The following is a 15,509-nucleotide window of genomic DNA, read 5'->3' as shown; positions in this document are numbered from 1 at the left end:
TCAGAAGACTCACAACTCCTAAGTTCAAAATTTACTACAAATCTACAGTATTCAAGGTACATATAGGTCAATGGAACAGCTGAACTGAGAGTCAAGGAATAAACTCATACATTTATCACTGACTGATTTTTGACAGGGGTTCCAAGACAACTTAATAGGGAAAAGAACAATCTTTTCTTGGACAACTGGATATTCACATGCAAAAGAATAAAGCTAGACTACTACCTCACAGCAAATATGAAAACTAATTTTAAATGTACGAACTAAAATTATAAAGCTCTTAGAAGAAAACACAGGTATAAATCTTTGTGACCTGTGGATTAAGCAACGGTTTCTTAGATATAATATCAAAAGCAACTAAAATGACAAAAAGGCAAATAACTCAATTTAAAAATAGACAAAAGGAGATTTCCCTTTGTGGCACAGTGGGTTAAGAATACAACTTCAGAAGCTTGGGTCACTGCAGAAGTGCAGGTTTGATCCCTGGCCTGGCATAGTGGGTTAAAGGGTCCAGCATTGCTGCAGCTGTGGTGTAGGTCACAGCTGAAGCTCAGATTCAATCTCTGACCTGAGAACTTCCATATGTGGGTACAGCCATAGGGAAAAAAAAGGATATTAAGCAACATTTCTCCTAAGAAAATATATAAATGGTCAATACACACAGGAAAAGATGCTCAATATCATTAAACATAAGGGAAAAGTAAAACAAAACCTCAATGAGATACACCTTCACACCCACTAGGATGGCTATGATCAAAAGGACAGACAATAACAAGCACTGGCAAGGATATGGATAATTGCCAGTGGGAATGTAAACTGTTGCAGCCACTTTGGAAAATAGTATACAGAGTCATCAAAAGATTAAACCATAGTTAGCAATTCCACTCCTAAGTATACACCTAAGAGAAATGAAAGCATACATCACACAAAAATTTATATATATAGCAGCATTATGTGTAAAAGCCAAAAAACCGGAAACAACCCAAATGCCCACTAATTGATAAATGGATAAACAAAATGTGGTATATCCTAACAATGAAATATTATTTGGCTTAAGCGAAAGAAGCCAGACACAAAACAATACATACTATACAATCCACTGCCATGAAATGTCCGGAACAGGCAAAACCAGAGAGACAAAGAGAGGACTAGTGGTTGTCAAGGCTAGGTAGAGGGACTAATGGGTAATGACTGTTATTGGGAATGGGATTTCTCTTTGAGATGATGAAAATGTTCTGGAATTAGAGATTGGTGATGGTTCCATAATTTTGTAAGTATACTTAAAAAGATTAATTCATATACTTTAAAAGGGTGGAGTTCCCGTCGTGGCTCAGTGGTTAGCGAATCCAACTAGGAACCATGAGGTTGTGGGTTCGATTCCTGGCCTTTTTCAGTGGGTTAAGGATCCGGCATTGCCGTGAGCTGTGGTGTAGGTCACAGACGCAGCTCGGATCCCGCGTTGCTGTGGCTGTGGCCAGAGGCTACAGCTCTGATTGGACCTCTAGCCTGGTAACCTCCATATGCCATGGGTACGGCCCTAGAAAAGATAAAAAAAAAAGGGGGGGGGTATATTTTATGGTATGTGAAATTCCATCTTTAAAAAAGACATTCGCCTGCGTATTGACAATATTATCAACAACAAAATCAGGAAATTAACTTTGATTATTACCATGTAATCCTCAGACTCCAAGTTTTTCCAAGCATCCCAATAATATCATAAGTATAAATATAAGCATGCACACACACACACACAGGATCCAGTCCAGAATTACACATGTATTTGCCATATGTTTTTCGTTTTCTTTAGTCTTGAACATTTCCTCAATCTTTTGATTTTATGACTATGAACATATAGATACTTTTGAAAATTACATGACAGTTCTTTTCCAGAATGTCACTCAATTTGATTTGGTCTGATGTTTCCATATGACTAGATTCAGATTATGCATCTGTGGCAAGAGTATCAGAGAGGTGATGCTATGTTTTTGCCACTGCATCCTATCAGACAGCATACAGCTTTGATTTCTCCCATCATGAAGATGCTCATCCTGACACCTTGATTAAGGTGTTACCTGCTAATCTTCCCCATTGTACATCTTTTTCCTCTTGTAATTATTTGGTGGTAAGGTACTTTGAAACTATGTAAATCCAACATCAAACTTTTATTCATAATAATTTACTATTACTATTTATTATGTAATATATTGTTTGAATATGAAATCATGATTTCCCATCTCATTCAATGGGTTTAATAACTTCAATGAGTTTAATAACTGTTAGAATCTGTTACTATCAATGTCTATTTAGATGCTCAAATTATCTCAAATGGGTCAGTGAAAATCCCTTCACGTTGGCTTCAGTGTCCTTTTGATATGTTCCCACCGTGCTTTTACAATTTATATTCTTTCTGGCACAAAAAGATGTTCCAGACTCATACTGTCCTTTTTTCTGCCCCAGCCCTCAAAATTCACTCAGGTTCAAGAATGACCTTTAGAAACCAGATCTGGATGTTAGGTGTGTTCTTTGGTATTGGGGTTCCCAGCTCCCAGGTCCTCTTGTGAACAGAGCTAGAGAATGGATATATATATATACGTGTGTGTGTGTGGAGAGAAATACGTATGCATGTGTACATGCCCACATGCGATGTGTGTATATGTGTGGATATCATTTATAAACTGTGGTTAATTTTGATCAAATCAATTAGCCTCTTTCACCTCTAGTATTGCAATTTATAAAACATGAATAATAACTAAGCGAGTATATATGAAATCACTAGATGATTGCTAAACTGGACAAATTCTAATTTTTTTCAGTATGATAAAATGCAAAGCCTTATTTTCAAGGTTATTATTTAGCTGCCGCTCACTGGTAACATCATTCTGATAGCTTGTATTCTTACCATACAGTTATTTATTTTGAATATCATTCTTACCACTTCTCCAAACACACTAGAAGCTCTAGCTTTATTACCGTTGTCAGGTATACCACCACTGCAATGACTCTCTGCTTCTGCTTCTGCCATAGTACAAGTATAGTATGCCACTATGTAAAAAGTTTCAACTAATACTTTCAGATTCTGCTTAAATGTCCTTAACAAGTATAGATTCTTCTAAGCTCCACCACTGTCACAGATTATTTGTATTTCTTAAAATATAATTGCCATTATATCACTGTTCATAAGTCTGTTTTCCCAGCCAGAAAGAGCGAGAAATGTATTCTGTGCTTGATTAGGTCAGACCTATGTACTCATCTATGTATTCTCCGAGTCAAGCATGGCATGTGCAGCACAAATGACACCTTATTACAAATATATAAACATTAGAATCAATCCTAAGAATTAACTCATCTATTTAATATAGCTATAATCAATAACTGACTGTAATAGAGACTGTTGTTATACACATATCCTTCCAGAATAACACTATCTAATACAATAGCCACTAGCCTTACATGGCTACTGAGCACTTGAAATAAACCTAATCAAAATTGAGATACACAGCAAGTATGAAATATACACCGGATTTCCATCTGTGAAACGCTTCATTAATAAATTTTTATATTGATTACATGTTGAAGTAATACTTTAGGCATACTGGGTTAACTAAAATATATTATTATTATTTTTAATTTTATGGCTGCACCTGTGGCATATGGAAGTTCCTGGGCCAGGGATCAAATTCGAGCCAAAGGTGTGACCTGCACCATAGCTTATAGCAATACCAGATCCTCAATCCACTGAGCAAGGCTGAGTTGAACCCATATCCTCATGGACACTATGTCGTGTTAACCCACCGAGCTACAACAGCAACTACCTAAAACATATTATTATTTTTTTTTTTGTCTTTTTGTTGTTGTTGTTGTTGCTATTTCTTGGGCCGCTCCCACGGCATATGGAGGTTCCCAGGCTAGGGGTCGAATCGGAGCTGTAGCCACCGGCCTACGCCAGAGCCACAGCAATGCGGGATCCGAGCCGAGCCTGCAACCTACACCACAGCCCACGGCAACGCCAGATCGTTAACCCACTGAGCAAGGGCAGGGATCGAACCCGCAACCTCATGGTTCCTAGTCGGATTCGCCAACCACTATGCCATGACGGGAACTCCTAAAACATATTATTAAAGTTAATTTCACCTATTTTTTAATGTGGCTTTTTAAAATGTGGCTACTAGAAAAAAAAATTTTTTTTTTCTTTTTTAAGGCTCCATTTGCAGAAGTTCCTGGGCCAAGGGTCAACTCAGAGCTGCAGCTGCCAGCCTACACCACAGCCACAGCAACACTGGATCCAAGCCACATCTGTGATCCCATCAGTGATCTACGCCACAGCTTGTGGCAACGCCGGATCCTTAATCCACTGAGTAGGGCCAAGGATCGAACCTGAATCCTCATTAAGACTATGTCGGGTTCTTAATCCACTGAGCAACAATGGGAATTCCTGTAAATTTTTAAATGACATATGTATTACATTATATTTCTACTGGATAATGCTATTCTAGAAGTTTCTGTGTTAGTGATGGGGAATAAAAAGGTTAAAAGAATGACAACTAGATATATGGCCCTCTTAGAGCAAGAACAGTAAATAAAAATCCTTGCATAGCTCTAAAACCTTGCTAGCTAGAGGTACCAGACCATTCAAATTGATGCCATAAGAGAGACACAGGGAAGGTAGGCAGCTAAGAATAAGAATATATTATTTTTGTGAACTGATTTTTATCTTCTTAAGATGTCTCCATGGGACTCTACTGTCTAATCCTGCTCTAAAACCATACATGCCTGCACAGAGGTGGTCAAAAAACCTATACTGGGGAGTTCCTGTTGTGGCTCAGTGGGTTAAGAACCACAATGTCTATGAGAGTGCATGTTCAATCTTTGGTCTTGCTCAGTGGGTTAAAAAATCCAGCACTGCCACAAGCTGTGGCTTGGATGCAGGGTTGCTGTGGCTGCGGTACAGGCCTGCAGCTGCAGCTCCAATTTGACCCCTAGTCGGAGAACTTCCATGTACTTCAGGGGCAGCCAAAAAAACAAACAAAAGAAACAACCCATACTGCTCTGATCTGTTTTCTCTATGGACAACTTATTTGCTTGCTTACTTAATCTGGATACTTTGGCCTGAAGTAAAAACTCCAGAGATTATAAATCTCATCTTTTTTTTCTTGTCTCAGTATCATCCTCTAGTAATGTTCTTCCCTCAAATTTGAAGTGTCTCTGGATTAAGAGAGTAAGCATATAGTCAATTTTGTCATTACTGACCTGCATTTCGTATTTCAGAGTCATGTGGAAGCACCAGGATCCCATTCCTACCACTGAAATTAAAACAAACAAATAAAAAAAATTAGCATGAAATTCTTTGGGGTGGCCAGAGTGACTTGAGAAGATAATAAGACATTTCAAAGCACTGAGTTTTAAGAACAAATTTATGAAATCTCATGGCAGGATATAACATACTTTCCCTAGCTCTATCTGTAATTGATGAAATTTTGGTATAGAAAAAACAAGCACACATCCTCCTAAATTCCCTCCACTAGGTATTTACTAGATAATCAACATCCTCCATTCTTTCTATAAAATATATTACCCGATACTCAGGATAAGCTTTAATGATCATAGCTGGTTAGCTACACTTCAGTGAGTGGTTCCTTGCACTTGGCCAAATAGCTGAGTCATATGCTTACTAAGAGTCAGTCAGTTATGCTTGTTCCCAAACCTGTTACTGCCACTGTCTTTAGTTATCAGAAATATGACTATAAAAAGAGAGCTGTTGTTTCTATTAAAAAAAAACTATTTAAAATGCTTAACATACTCAATAAAACTGAGTTGCTAATAAAAGTTGCTTTTAAACTAAATATGGATAATATATCTTATAGAGTGGGAAAAAGTAAAAATCTAAAGAGTCTGTATTTATTTATTTATTTATTTATTTATTTATTTTTGTCTTTTTGCTATTTCTTTGGGCCACTCCCTCGGCATATGGAGGTTCCCAGGCTAGGGGTCGAATCGGAGCTGTAGCCACTGGCCTACGCCAGAGCCACAACAACGCAGGATCCGAGCCGCGTCTGCAACCTACACCACAGCTCAGGGCAATGCCGGATCGTTAACCCACTGACCAAGCGCAAGGACCGAACCCGCAACCTCATAGTTCCTAGTCGGATTCGTTAACCACTGCGCCACGATGGGAATTCCAAGAGTCTGTATTTAAGTCTCCAAGTTCTTTCCAAGTACCTCTATTTAAAATAAACTTTTTTATTTGGGGGATAAAACGTTTGTTTTTTAATGCAAGAAAGACTAAACAGAACTATAATAATCAAAGGCCATGCTCTACATCAAATAATTGTCAAAGATTATACAACTGTATGTCTTAATTAAAAACATGAAGGTGGGTATATACATTTTTTAATAATCACAGCTTTGACTCTAAAAATTCATAGACTAAATATCAGTCCCTATCATATCAGATAATGCAGCTTTTACTGTGATTAAGTTCAGTTCAACAAGCCCTTAGTGAGGAATTCCTATTTGCCAAATTCAGTTACAGATGCTGAGGTACAAAGATGAGATCCAGTCATTGGCCTTAATGAAGGATGTAGTCTAATGGAGGAGACAGGCAGATAAATAAGAGATACCAGAATTGCAGATGATTTTTTAAAAGAGTACCATGGGAGCACAGACAAGGGACTTATGAAGAAAGAGAAAATAAGAATGATGCCAGAAGAGTCAGCCTCTGGATGTAAGAGTTATTACCCCAACAAACATAGTAAAAGTGGATGTCACCAAATCATTTGTATAAAGCCACTGGAGAAAAAGTTCAAACTCTTTGTTACTCTTGCTTTTAAAAAAGTCATTATTGACATAATCACACTATTTTTAATGCTCCAAGTGAAATGAAAGAAGTATTTACTCATTTTACTAAAGAAATGGGGGAGTGGGATGATTGCCTTTTTCCAAAGGAAAAACTGAAAGATGTAAAGTAGATATGGAAGGAGGGAAAAAAACAAACCCTCTGAGTTATTTAAAGTCAAATAAAGGAGTTCTCGTCGTGGCGCAGTGGAAACCAATCCAACTAGTAACCATGAGGTTGCAGGTTCAATTCCTGGCCTCTCTCAGTGTGTTAAGGATCCGGTGTTGCTATAAGCTGTGGTGTAGGTCACAGACATGGTTCAGATCCTGCATTTCTGTGACTGTGGCATAGGTCAGCAGCTGTAGCTCTGATTCAACCCCTAGCCTGGGAACCTCCATATGCCACGGGTGTGACCCTAAAAAGCAAAAAATAAAATAAAGCCAAATAATATACTATAAAGTAAAAAAATAAAAATGAAGTGGATGACTATCCATCCTGAAAGTCAGACTAGCCACTTAATCATGCCTCACTCAAGGACTGTTTATTCAAATCTTTCTAAATGTTCTCTTGTTACTGTTTATTATATAGCCATTAAAAGTCTAATTAAAAAAAAAACTAGTTTATTTCAACATTCCATTTAGAATGCAAAGAAATGTAACAGAACATCACCATTTTCTATGCAGTATTTTATATTTTGCCACTTTAAAGCAAACCACCAATTTTTGCTAAAATTTACTAGCTTTACTGAGACATAATTCACATATAATAGTCCACTGTATTAACATACTACATTTTATTTATCTATTAACCAGCTGATGGACATTGTTAAGGACTGCATGTTTGTGTTCCCTACAAATTCGTATACTGAAGCCCTAATCCCCACTGTGACAGTATTTGGGGGTGGTGCCTTTGAGAAGTAAATAGGTTTAGATGAGGTCAGGAGGGTAAGGCCCCCATGATGGGATTAGTGTCCTTGTAAGAAAAGAGACAGGACCCCCCTCTTGTCCCAGTCATATGCAATAAAGCGTGGCCACGGAGGGCACAGGGAGAAGGTGGCCCTCTGCAAGCCGAGACGAGGGCTCTCACCAGAAATCAGCCAGCACCTTGATCTTGGACTTCCTAATCTCCACAACCGTGAGAAGTAACTGTTTATTGCTCAACCTACCAGTCTATGATATTTAGTTATGGCAGTTTGAGCTAAGAGACATTTAGGCTTTTCCTACATTTTGGCTATTATTAATAACTCTGCTGTGAGCAATTACGTATAAGTTTTTATGCAGACGTATGTTTTCATTTCTCTTGGGTATATGCTGAGGCTGGACCTTCTCATATGGATCATATGGAAACTCCACATTTAGCATTTTGAACTGTGAAAGTGTTTGGGGTGTTTTTATCTTGACTTTTTAAATTTTTTTGTTTTTTATTTTTGTAATATTTTTATTTCTTCTATTATACTTTACAATGTTCTGTCTGTTCTTCAAAGTGGCTGCACCATTTTACACCTCCGTTAGTAATGTAAATCTCTCCACATCTTCCTTATACTTGTTTATGGCTATCTTTCTGATTATACCCATCCTAATGGACTGAGGTGGTATTTCATTCTGGTTTTAATTGGCATTGCCTCATGATTACCCCATTCCCTTTTTTTTCCCTTCTTATAGAATGTTCCACACTTGAGATTTATCTCATTGTGTGTGTGTGTGTCTTGATGGACTTTATTTTTCAAAGCAGCTTTAGATTCGTCGGAAAACTGAACAGAAAGTACACAAATTTTCCATATAACCTCCATTCCCACACATGCATGGTCTCCCCCACCATCAACATCCCCCACCTCAGTGGTACATTTGTTACAAGTGATGAACCTATACCGATACATCATTATCACCCAATGTCCATAGTTCATATTTGCAGCTTCACTCTTGGCTATGGACAAATTTATAATGACATGTATCCACCATGATATTACATAGAAGAGATCTGCTGTCCTGAAAATCCTATGTGGTGTATCACTTTATCTCTCCCACTCCCCCAACCTCTAGTAACCACTGATCCTTCTACTGTCTCTCTAATTTTGTCTTTCCCAGAACGTCATATAGTTGGAATCATACAATATGTAGGCTTTTTGGACTGGCTTCTTTCACTTAGTAATATGCATTTATGGTTCCTCCATGTCTTTCCAGAGCTTTATAGCACACATCTTTCTAACGCTAAATAATATTCCATTGTCTGGAGGTACCAGTTTATTTATCCATTCATATATTGAAAGACGTCTTAGTTGCTTCCAAGTTGTAGCATTAGAAATAACCTGCTCTCTGTGTGCAGGTTCCTTCCTTTCTTTCTCCCTTCTTCCTTCCCCCTTTTTTTTTTTTTTTTTTTTTTTTTTTTTGTCTTTTTAAGGCCACACCCATGGCATATGGAAATTCCCAGGCCAGGGGCCAAATCGGAGCTACAGCTGCTGGCCTACGCCACAGTCACAGCCACTCAGGATCTGAGCCACATCTGAGACCTACACCACAGCTCCCGGCAACACCGGATCCTTAACCCACTGAGTGAGGCCAGGGATCGAACCTGTGTCCTCATGGACACTAGTCAGGTTAGTTACCTCTGAGCCACGACAGGAACTCCTGTGTGCAGGTTCCTATGTAGACAACAATTTTCATTTTCTTTCAAGTAAATACCAGGCAACATGATTGCTGGACTGTACAGTGAGAGTATGTTTTATAAGAAAGCACCAAACTGTTTTGAAGTGGCTGTGCCATTCTACATTCCCACCAGCAATGAATAAGAGTTCCTGCTGCTCCACAACCCCATTCCTTTTTCCACAAATGTTTACTGGGCTCTTAACAATGTTCCGAGCATTTCCGCTGGGATAAAAGAGTGAACAAGAAAGATATGGTTCCTGTCCTAAGAACTTTTAGTAAGCCATTAAAAATTATGAGAGGGCCCATTCAAAGCTTGGGGAGTCCATGCAAAAGGGTTACTACCTTGTGAAGGGAGTCAGAAGAGGGCTATCAAGGAAGTAACACATAAGCTAGGACCTGAACAATAAGCTGGAGTTAACTAGGTGAAAAGAACTTTTTTAAATGATACCATTCTATGTAGAAGAATCATTCAACATAAAGGCAAGGTAGTGCATTCAAGGAGGTAAAAGAGCTTGGCTTAAACCATGAAAACGGTTGCATCCACTGAGAAGGTTGGCATGATTTGTAGCCGGTATACTGAGATGAGCTTTTAGAGTCATGATTTGGACTTCATCCTAAAAATAAAGTGAGTTGTTGAAAAACCACATAACATACACAAATACACATATACACACACAGAGATTAACATGATTGATTTTACATTAAAAAAAAAACATCACTCTGGTTACAAGGCAGGAAAATGTCTATAGGAGTATTCTCCTAACTCTGATAGCAAAAAAAATATTGTTTAGGAACTCTATATATATTTACAAATTGTATATATATGGCTATGTTAAGATACTACACACACACACACACACACACACATATTTTTTTTTTTTTTTGCTTTTTAGAGCCACACCCCAGACACATGGAAGTTTTCAGGCTAGGGTCAAATTGGAGCTACAGCTGCTGGTCTACACCACAACCACAGTAATGCCAGATCTGAGCCTCATCTGCAACCTATACCACAGGCTCAGGGCAATCCCCGACCCACTGAGTGAGGCCAGGGATCAAACTCATGTCTAGGTGGTTCATTACCACTGAGCCATGACAGGAACTCCACTACATATATTTTAAAACACAAAAAATAGAAATTTAGAAAAATGGCATAAATATATACAAATACAAGTTACAAAGTCTTCTTCCTGCACCGCAACAGATCACTTTTCTCACAACCTGGGGTTGTGACTGCTGGTTTAACTGATGAAGACTAAACTCCTTGCAGGGCATACACAGCACTTCATAATCTGGCTCCAGTCACTTCTTTTGATTGATCTGGTAGTTCAGTCACAACTGACTACTTACCTATCTCTCACCTCACACTATCAACTTCTAGTTTATTCTGCTTTGGTTCAGAGTGTACCTTGTGCTTTCAGCCTAGAACACTTACCCACTCATCGCCCAATCCTACCTAACTCTAACCTATGTTTCTACTTATTGAAACCATATTAAACTTTTTTTTTTTTTTGGTCTTTCTGTCTTTTCTAGGGCCACACCCACGGCATGTGGAGGTTCCCAGGCTAGGGGTCTAATCGGAGCTGTAGCTGCCGGTCTACACCAGAGCCAGAGCAACGCCAGATCTGAGCCGAGTCTGAGACCTACACTACAGCTCACGGCAGTGCCGGATCCTTAACCCACTGATCGAGGCCAGGGATTGAACTGGCAACCTCTTGGTTCCTAGTCAGATTAGTTAACCACTGAGCCATGACGGGAACTCTGATATGCAACTTTTAGGTTCAATTTATTTTTTGATCTTCATTCCTTTCAGCTTTTTTCTTTTCAAACAATTTCTAACTTCAGAAATGTTGCAAGAATAGTATAGTGAACTCCTGTATATGTTCTATTCGGATTCACCAATTTTAATATTTTGATATACATGAATGAAATTATTATTTCTGAATCATTTGAGAAACCTGGATACATCATGTACCTTTACCCCTTAAGACTACAGTGTGTATCCCAGATCCATTTCAAATGTCATCACTTAAGTTAAATCTTCCTTGACTTCCTCCCCTGCTAGGTCAACCATTCAAGGCATCTAACACAATATTTGGCTTGACCAGTAGTTATCGGTTTTTGGAGAACACTACTTTGCCTCAAGATCTTTATAAATGATTGCCTCTTGTCCCAGAAGCTCTTGATTCAGTGGGTGTCCTGGTACATATTTTTTAAAGGACTGCCAATGATTTTCTCGAGCTTCAAAAGCCAAAGGACACTGTTAAATTCTAGGATTCATAAAGGCATTGTCCATCTCTATAGTTCACTAAAGATTAAAAAAAAAAAAAAAAAAAAAGAGGAAGTTCCTACTGTGGCTCAGCATGTTAAGAACATGACATAGTATCTGTCATGATGTGGGTTTGATCCCTAGCCTTGCTAAGTGGGTTAAGAATCCAGCACTGCAGCAAGCTTTGGTGCAGGTCGCAGATGTGGCTTGGATTTGGCATGACTGTGACTGTGGCACAGGCCAGCAGCTGCAGCTCTGATTTGATGCCTAGCCTGGGAACTTCCATATGCCAAAGGTGCAGGGAAAGAAGGAAAGAAGATAATAAAGAGAGAGAGGGAGGGAGAGAGAGAGGGAGGGAAAAAGGAGGGGGAGAGAAAGAGAGTGAGAGCGAGTGAGAGAGAGAGAGAGAGAAAAGAAGGAGTGACGGAGAGAAAGAAAGAAACAAACGGAGAGAATGAAAAAAAGAGAGAAAGAAGAAGGAAGGGAGGGAGGGAGAAAACAAATCTCCAGAGCCTAGCACAGTGCCAGGCACACGGAGAACACTTACTAAGTATCTGGTGACTGGCTGATTTTTTTTTCCTTCTCTTTTAATGACCCAGCATTTCACATTAAGAGTATGTATATGTGTAGTACAGGGTGGTGAGGAATGAACTGAGAAAATATAACAGGAGAAATGAGTTCTGAATAGGGAAAAAAATGTTATTTGGGTGGAATGTGAACAATAACAACATGGAAAGGCTTGCCTGGCAAGGTGACATATAGATTCATAGGCAGCGATAGGGAGAACATACAACGCAGAACATAGACAGTTTGAGTCTACACATTTAGCCTCAAGTAACACTCTGGTTCTATGTGAACACTGCTGATTCTCACTTTTATCTGTTAGTGTCCCCAGTCGCTACCTCCTCAGTACCAGGGCGCTCCTTCCATCCTTCCCTGCAGCAGCACGCGTCCTCTGAGCCAAGGCCATCTGGACTTCCGCGTCCTAGGATATCACCTGGTCCCTAAGATCCTCACATTATTTATCACCTTTCTCTCCTGTAACAACCATCTTCATCCCCCTAATGGACTGTTCACAGGGTCTCTGACAACTGTGGCTCCATTTACCTGCACTTCTTCACTTTCCTGAGTTTTCAAAAGGACAGCCTCCACTTCAGCCACCTCTCTTTCCTGCCCTCCCTCAACCTAGCCACACCACCAAAACTGCCCTTTTCTGTACTCATCCTCCTCAATCTCTTAGTAGCATTTAATAAGTGGAAACACGCTCCTCTCCAGTTTTCTGTTACATTCTATTCTCCTGGTTTTCCTACCGTGGTGTTGCTTCCTCCTATGTTCCTTTGTGGGCTCCTTCTGTCCTTAACTTCTAAATCAAGGGCTGTAAATTCAAATGTCCAGAACAGCATTTGAGTAAAACAGACTAAGGGAAAAAAAAATGGGGAGGTCCCACTATGACACAGTGGACTAATGATCTGGCGTTGTCTCTGTGGCAGTGCCAGTTTGATCCTTGGCCTAGTGTGGTGGGTTAAAGATCCGGCACTGCTGAGGCTGTGGCAAAGGTCGCAGTTGCAGCTCGGATTTGATCCCTGGCCCAGGAACCTTCACATGCTGCAGAAGCGGTCAAAAAAGAAAAAAAGAATAGAAAATTAAAAAAAAAAAAAGAAGAAGAAGAACAAAGCAAAGAAAAAAGAAAAAGGGGAGTTCCCGTCGTGGCGCAGTGGTTAACGAATCCGACTAGGAACCATGAGGTTGCGGGTTCGATCCCTGCCCTTGCTCAGTGGGTTAAGGATCCGGCGTTGCCGTGAGCTGTGGTGTAGGTTGCAGACGCGGCTCGGATCCTGCGTTGCTGTGGCTCTGGCGTAGGCCGGTGGCTACAGCTCCGATTGGACCCCTAGCCTGGGAACCTCCATATGCCGCGCGAGCGGCCCAAGAAATAGCAACAACAACAACAACAAAAAAAAAGACAAAAAGACAAAAAAAAAAAAAAAAGAAAAAGAAGGAACGGTGTAGGAACTGTGGTCAGCCGGACAGATCACACCAAAGGGCACAGCTCAGGCTGATTGTTACTGCATAGAAGCACAGGCTCAGTGATGTCACTTCTTCCAATTATTCAAGAGAAGGCAAAGATCTGGATTTTTACAGGAACTCTCTCAATTTTCAAATGTGGGAAACTAATTTAAAACATGTTTAAATTTAAATATGACAAATCATGTCTGCACGCCAGATTCTGCCTCTAGGTGATGAACTTATGGTATTTATGTTCATCTTTGGGCTCTCTTCTCTCTCTCTATTCATTCTCAGTGACTTCATCAGTTCCCACGGCTTTAAATACCAGCTTTATAACTATGACTTTATAACCTTATAACTATAACACCTTACCTCTCAGTTCCAATGTCACATATTTAAATGCCTACTTGTTTCTTGGTTTAATGTCTTACAGGCATTTCAAACTCAACTTACTCAAAACAGAATGCCAGATGTCTCTACACAGTTGCTTAAAATAGAAACCTGAAAGTTAACTTTGAAAAATGTTCCTTTCTTTCAATCCCCACATATTTAATTCACTAAAGAGTCCTACAGGCACTAACTCCAAAATGTATCCTGAGTCATCCACTTCTCTAATGTCTCCACTGAGGCTACCCTAGTCTAAACCACTGTCATATCTTAAACCACTGCCATTAGCTCCTGTTAACTAGCTTCCCAGCTTACACTCTTACTGTCCACAAATCTGTTCTCCACAAGGCAGCCAAGGTGATCTTTTAAAATTGGATCATGTCCCTCTCTTGCTAAAAACCTTCACTGGCTTTTAGGATAACATCTGTACTCTTCGCTCTGGCCTATGGTGCGGCCCTGTGTGATCTAGCCCCTGCCTAAATCTCTTCAACCTCATGTTCTGCCACTTCCCCCTTAACTACTAAAGAATATTAGAGGAAAGTCTTGCAGATAATTACAATATGGTGTTATCATGTACGATGATAGATATGCATCATATTCTGTGGATCATCTAAACCTATCAGGGGCTGAGGAAGGTTTAAAGGAAGCCTTTCTAGACAAATATTATATGATATCACTTACAAGTGGAATCTAAAATATAATACATATGAATCTATATACAAAACAGAAATAGACACACAGACATAGAAAACAAACTTAGGGTTACCACAGGGAGAAGGGAGGGGGAAGAGGAATAAATCAGGAGTATGGAATTAACAAAGTACTATACATAAAATAGCTAGGCAACAAGGGTTTACTGTGTAATACAGGGAATAATATTCACTATCTTCTAATAACCTATAATGGAAAGTAATCTGAAAACATATGTATAAATGAATCATTTTGCTATACATCTGAAACTAACATACTATTGTAAATCAACTCTACTTAAAGAAAAAAAGGGGGTCAGGAGTCCCCTGGTGGCTAAGCAGGTCAAGGATCCGGTGTGGTCACAGCTGTGGCTTGGTTTGATCCCTGACCCGGGATCTTCTGCGTGATGAGAAGGGAGGGGGGCTTTTCAGAAGAAATGAGAAACAGTCCTGAATGACAGATATGACAAGTTTACCAGAAAAAGGTGAAAGGCAGAGATATAAATATACATATGGTACTAAAAACAATAAGTAGTCTAATACAGCTGATATGAGAGGGACAAGGGTGAGAGTTATGGGAAATGAAGCTAGTAAGGCAGAAAGTTCAGACTGGGACCATCTGCCAAGGAATACAGATTTTCAAACAGTTTACCTCATTCAAAGAGAAAAATGGTTCAATCATAAGAAGC

The 15,509-nt window shown here is 39.4% G+C and overlaps 1 protein-coding gene across 5 annotated transcripts in view; it reads right to left on the bottom strand.

Annotated features, from left to right (window-relative positions):
• The window catches only part of ACER3 (alkaline ceramidase 3), a 156,506-nt gene that overhangs the window by 66,356 nt on the left and 74,641 nt on the right, over nt 1-15,509 (bottom strand). For all 5 annotated transcript variants that reach the window (XR_014814746.1, XR_014814747.1, XM_021062554.2 and 2 more), the window contains exon 3: nt 5,248-5,300. Coding sequence is in view for 3 of the 5 variants with exons in the window: in XM_021062554.2 (XP_020918213.1) it covers nt 5,248-5,300 (53 nt within the window). In the remaining 2 variants the exon portion in view is untranslated. The remainder of the gene's footprint in view (nt 1-5,247; nt 5,301-15,509) is intronic.

Source organism: Sus scrofa, chromosome 9, assembly GCF_054392235.1.
Source record: "Sus scrofa isolate SSC_HxYL_T2T_F1_AM1 chromosome 9, Sscrofa_HxYL_maternal_Yorkshire_Landrace_v2.0, whole genome shotgun sequence".
Lineage (NCBI taxonomy): Eukaryota > Metazoa > Chordata > Mammalia > Artiodactyla > Suidae > Sus > Sus scrofa.
The sequence above is the reverse complement of the archived record's forward strand: the minus strand, read 5'-3'. Positions and strand labels throughout refer to the sequence as shown.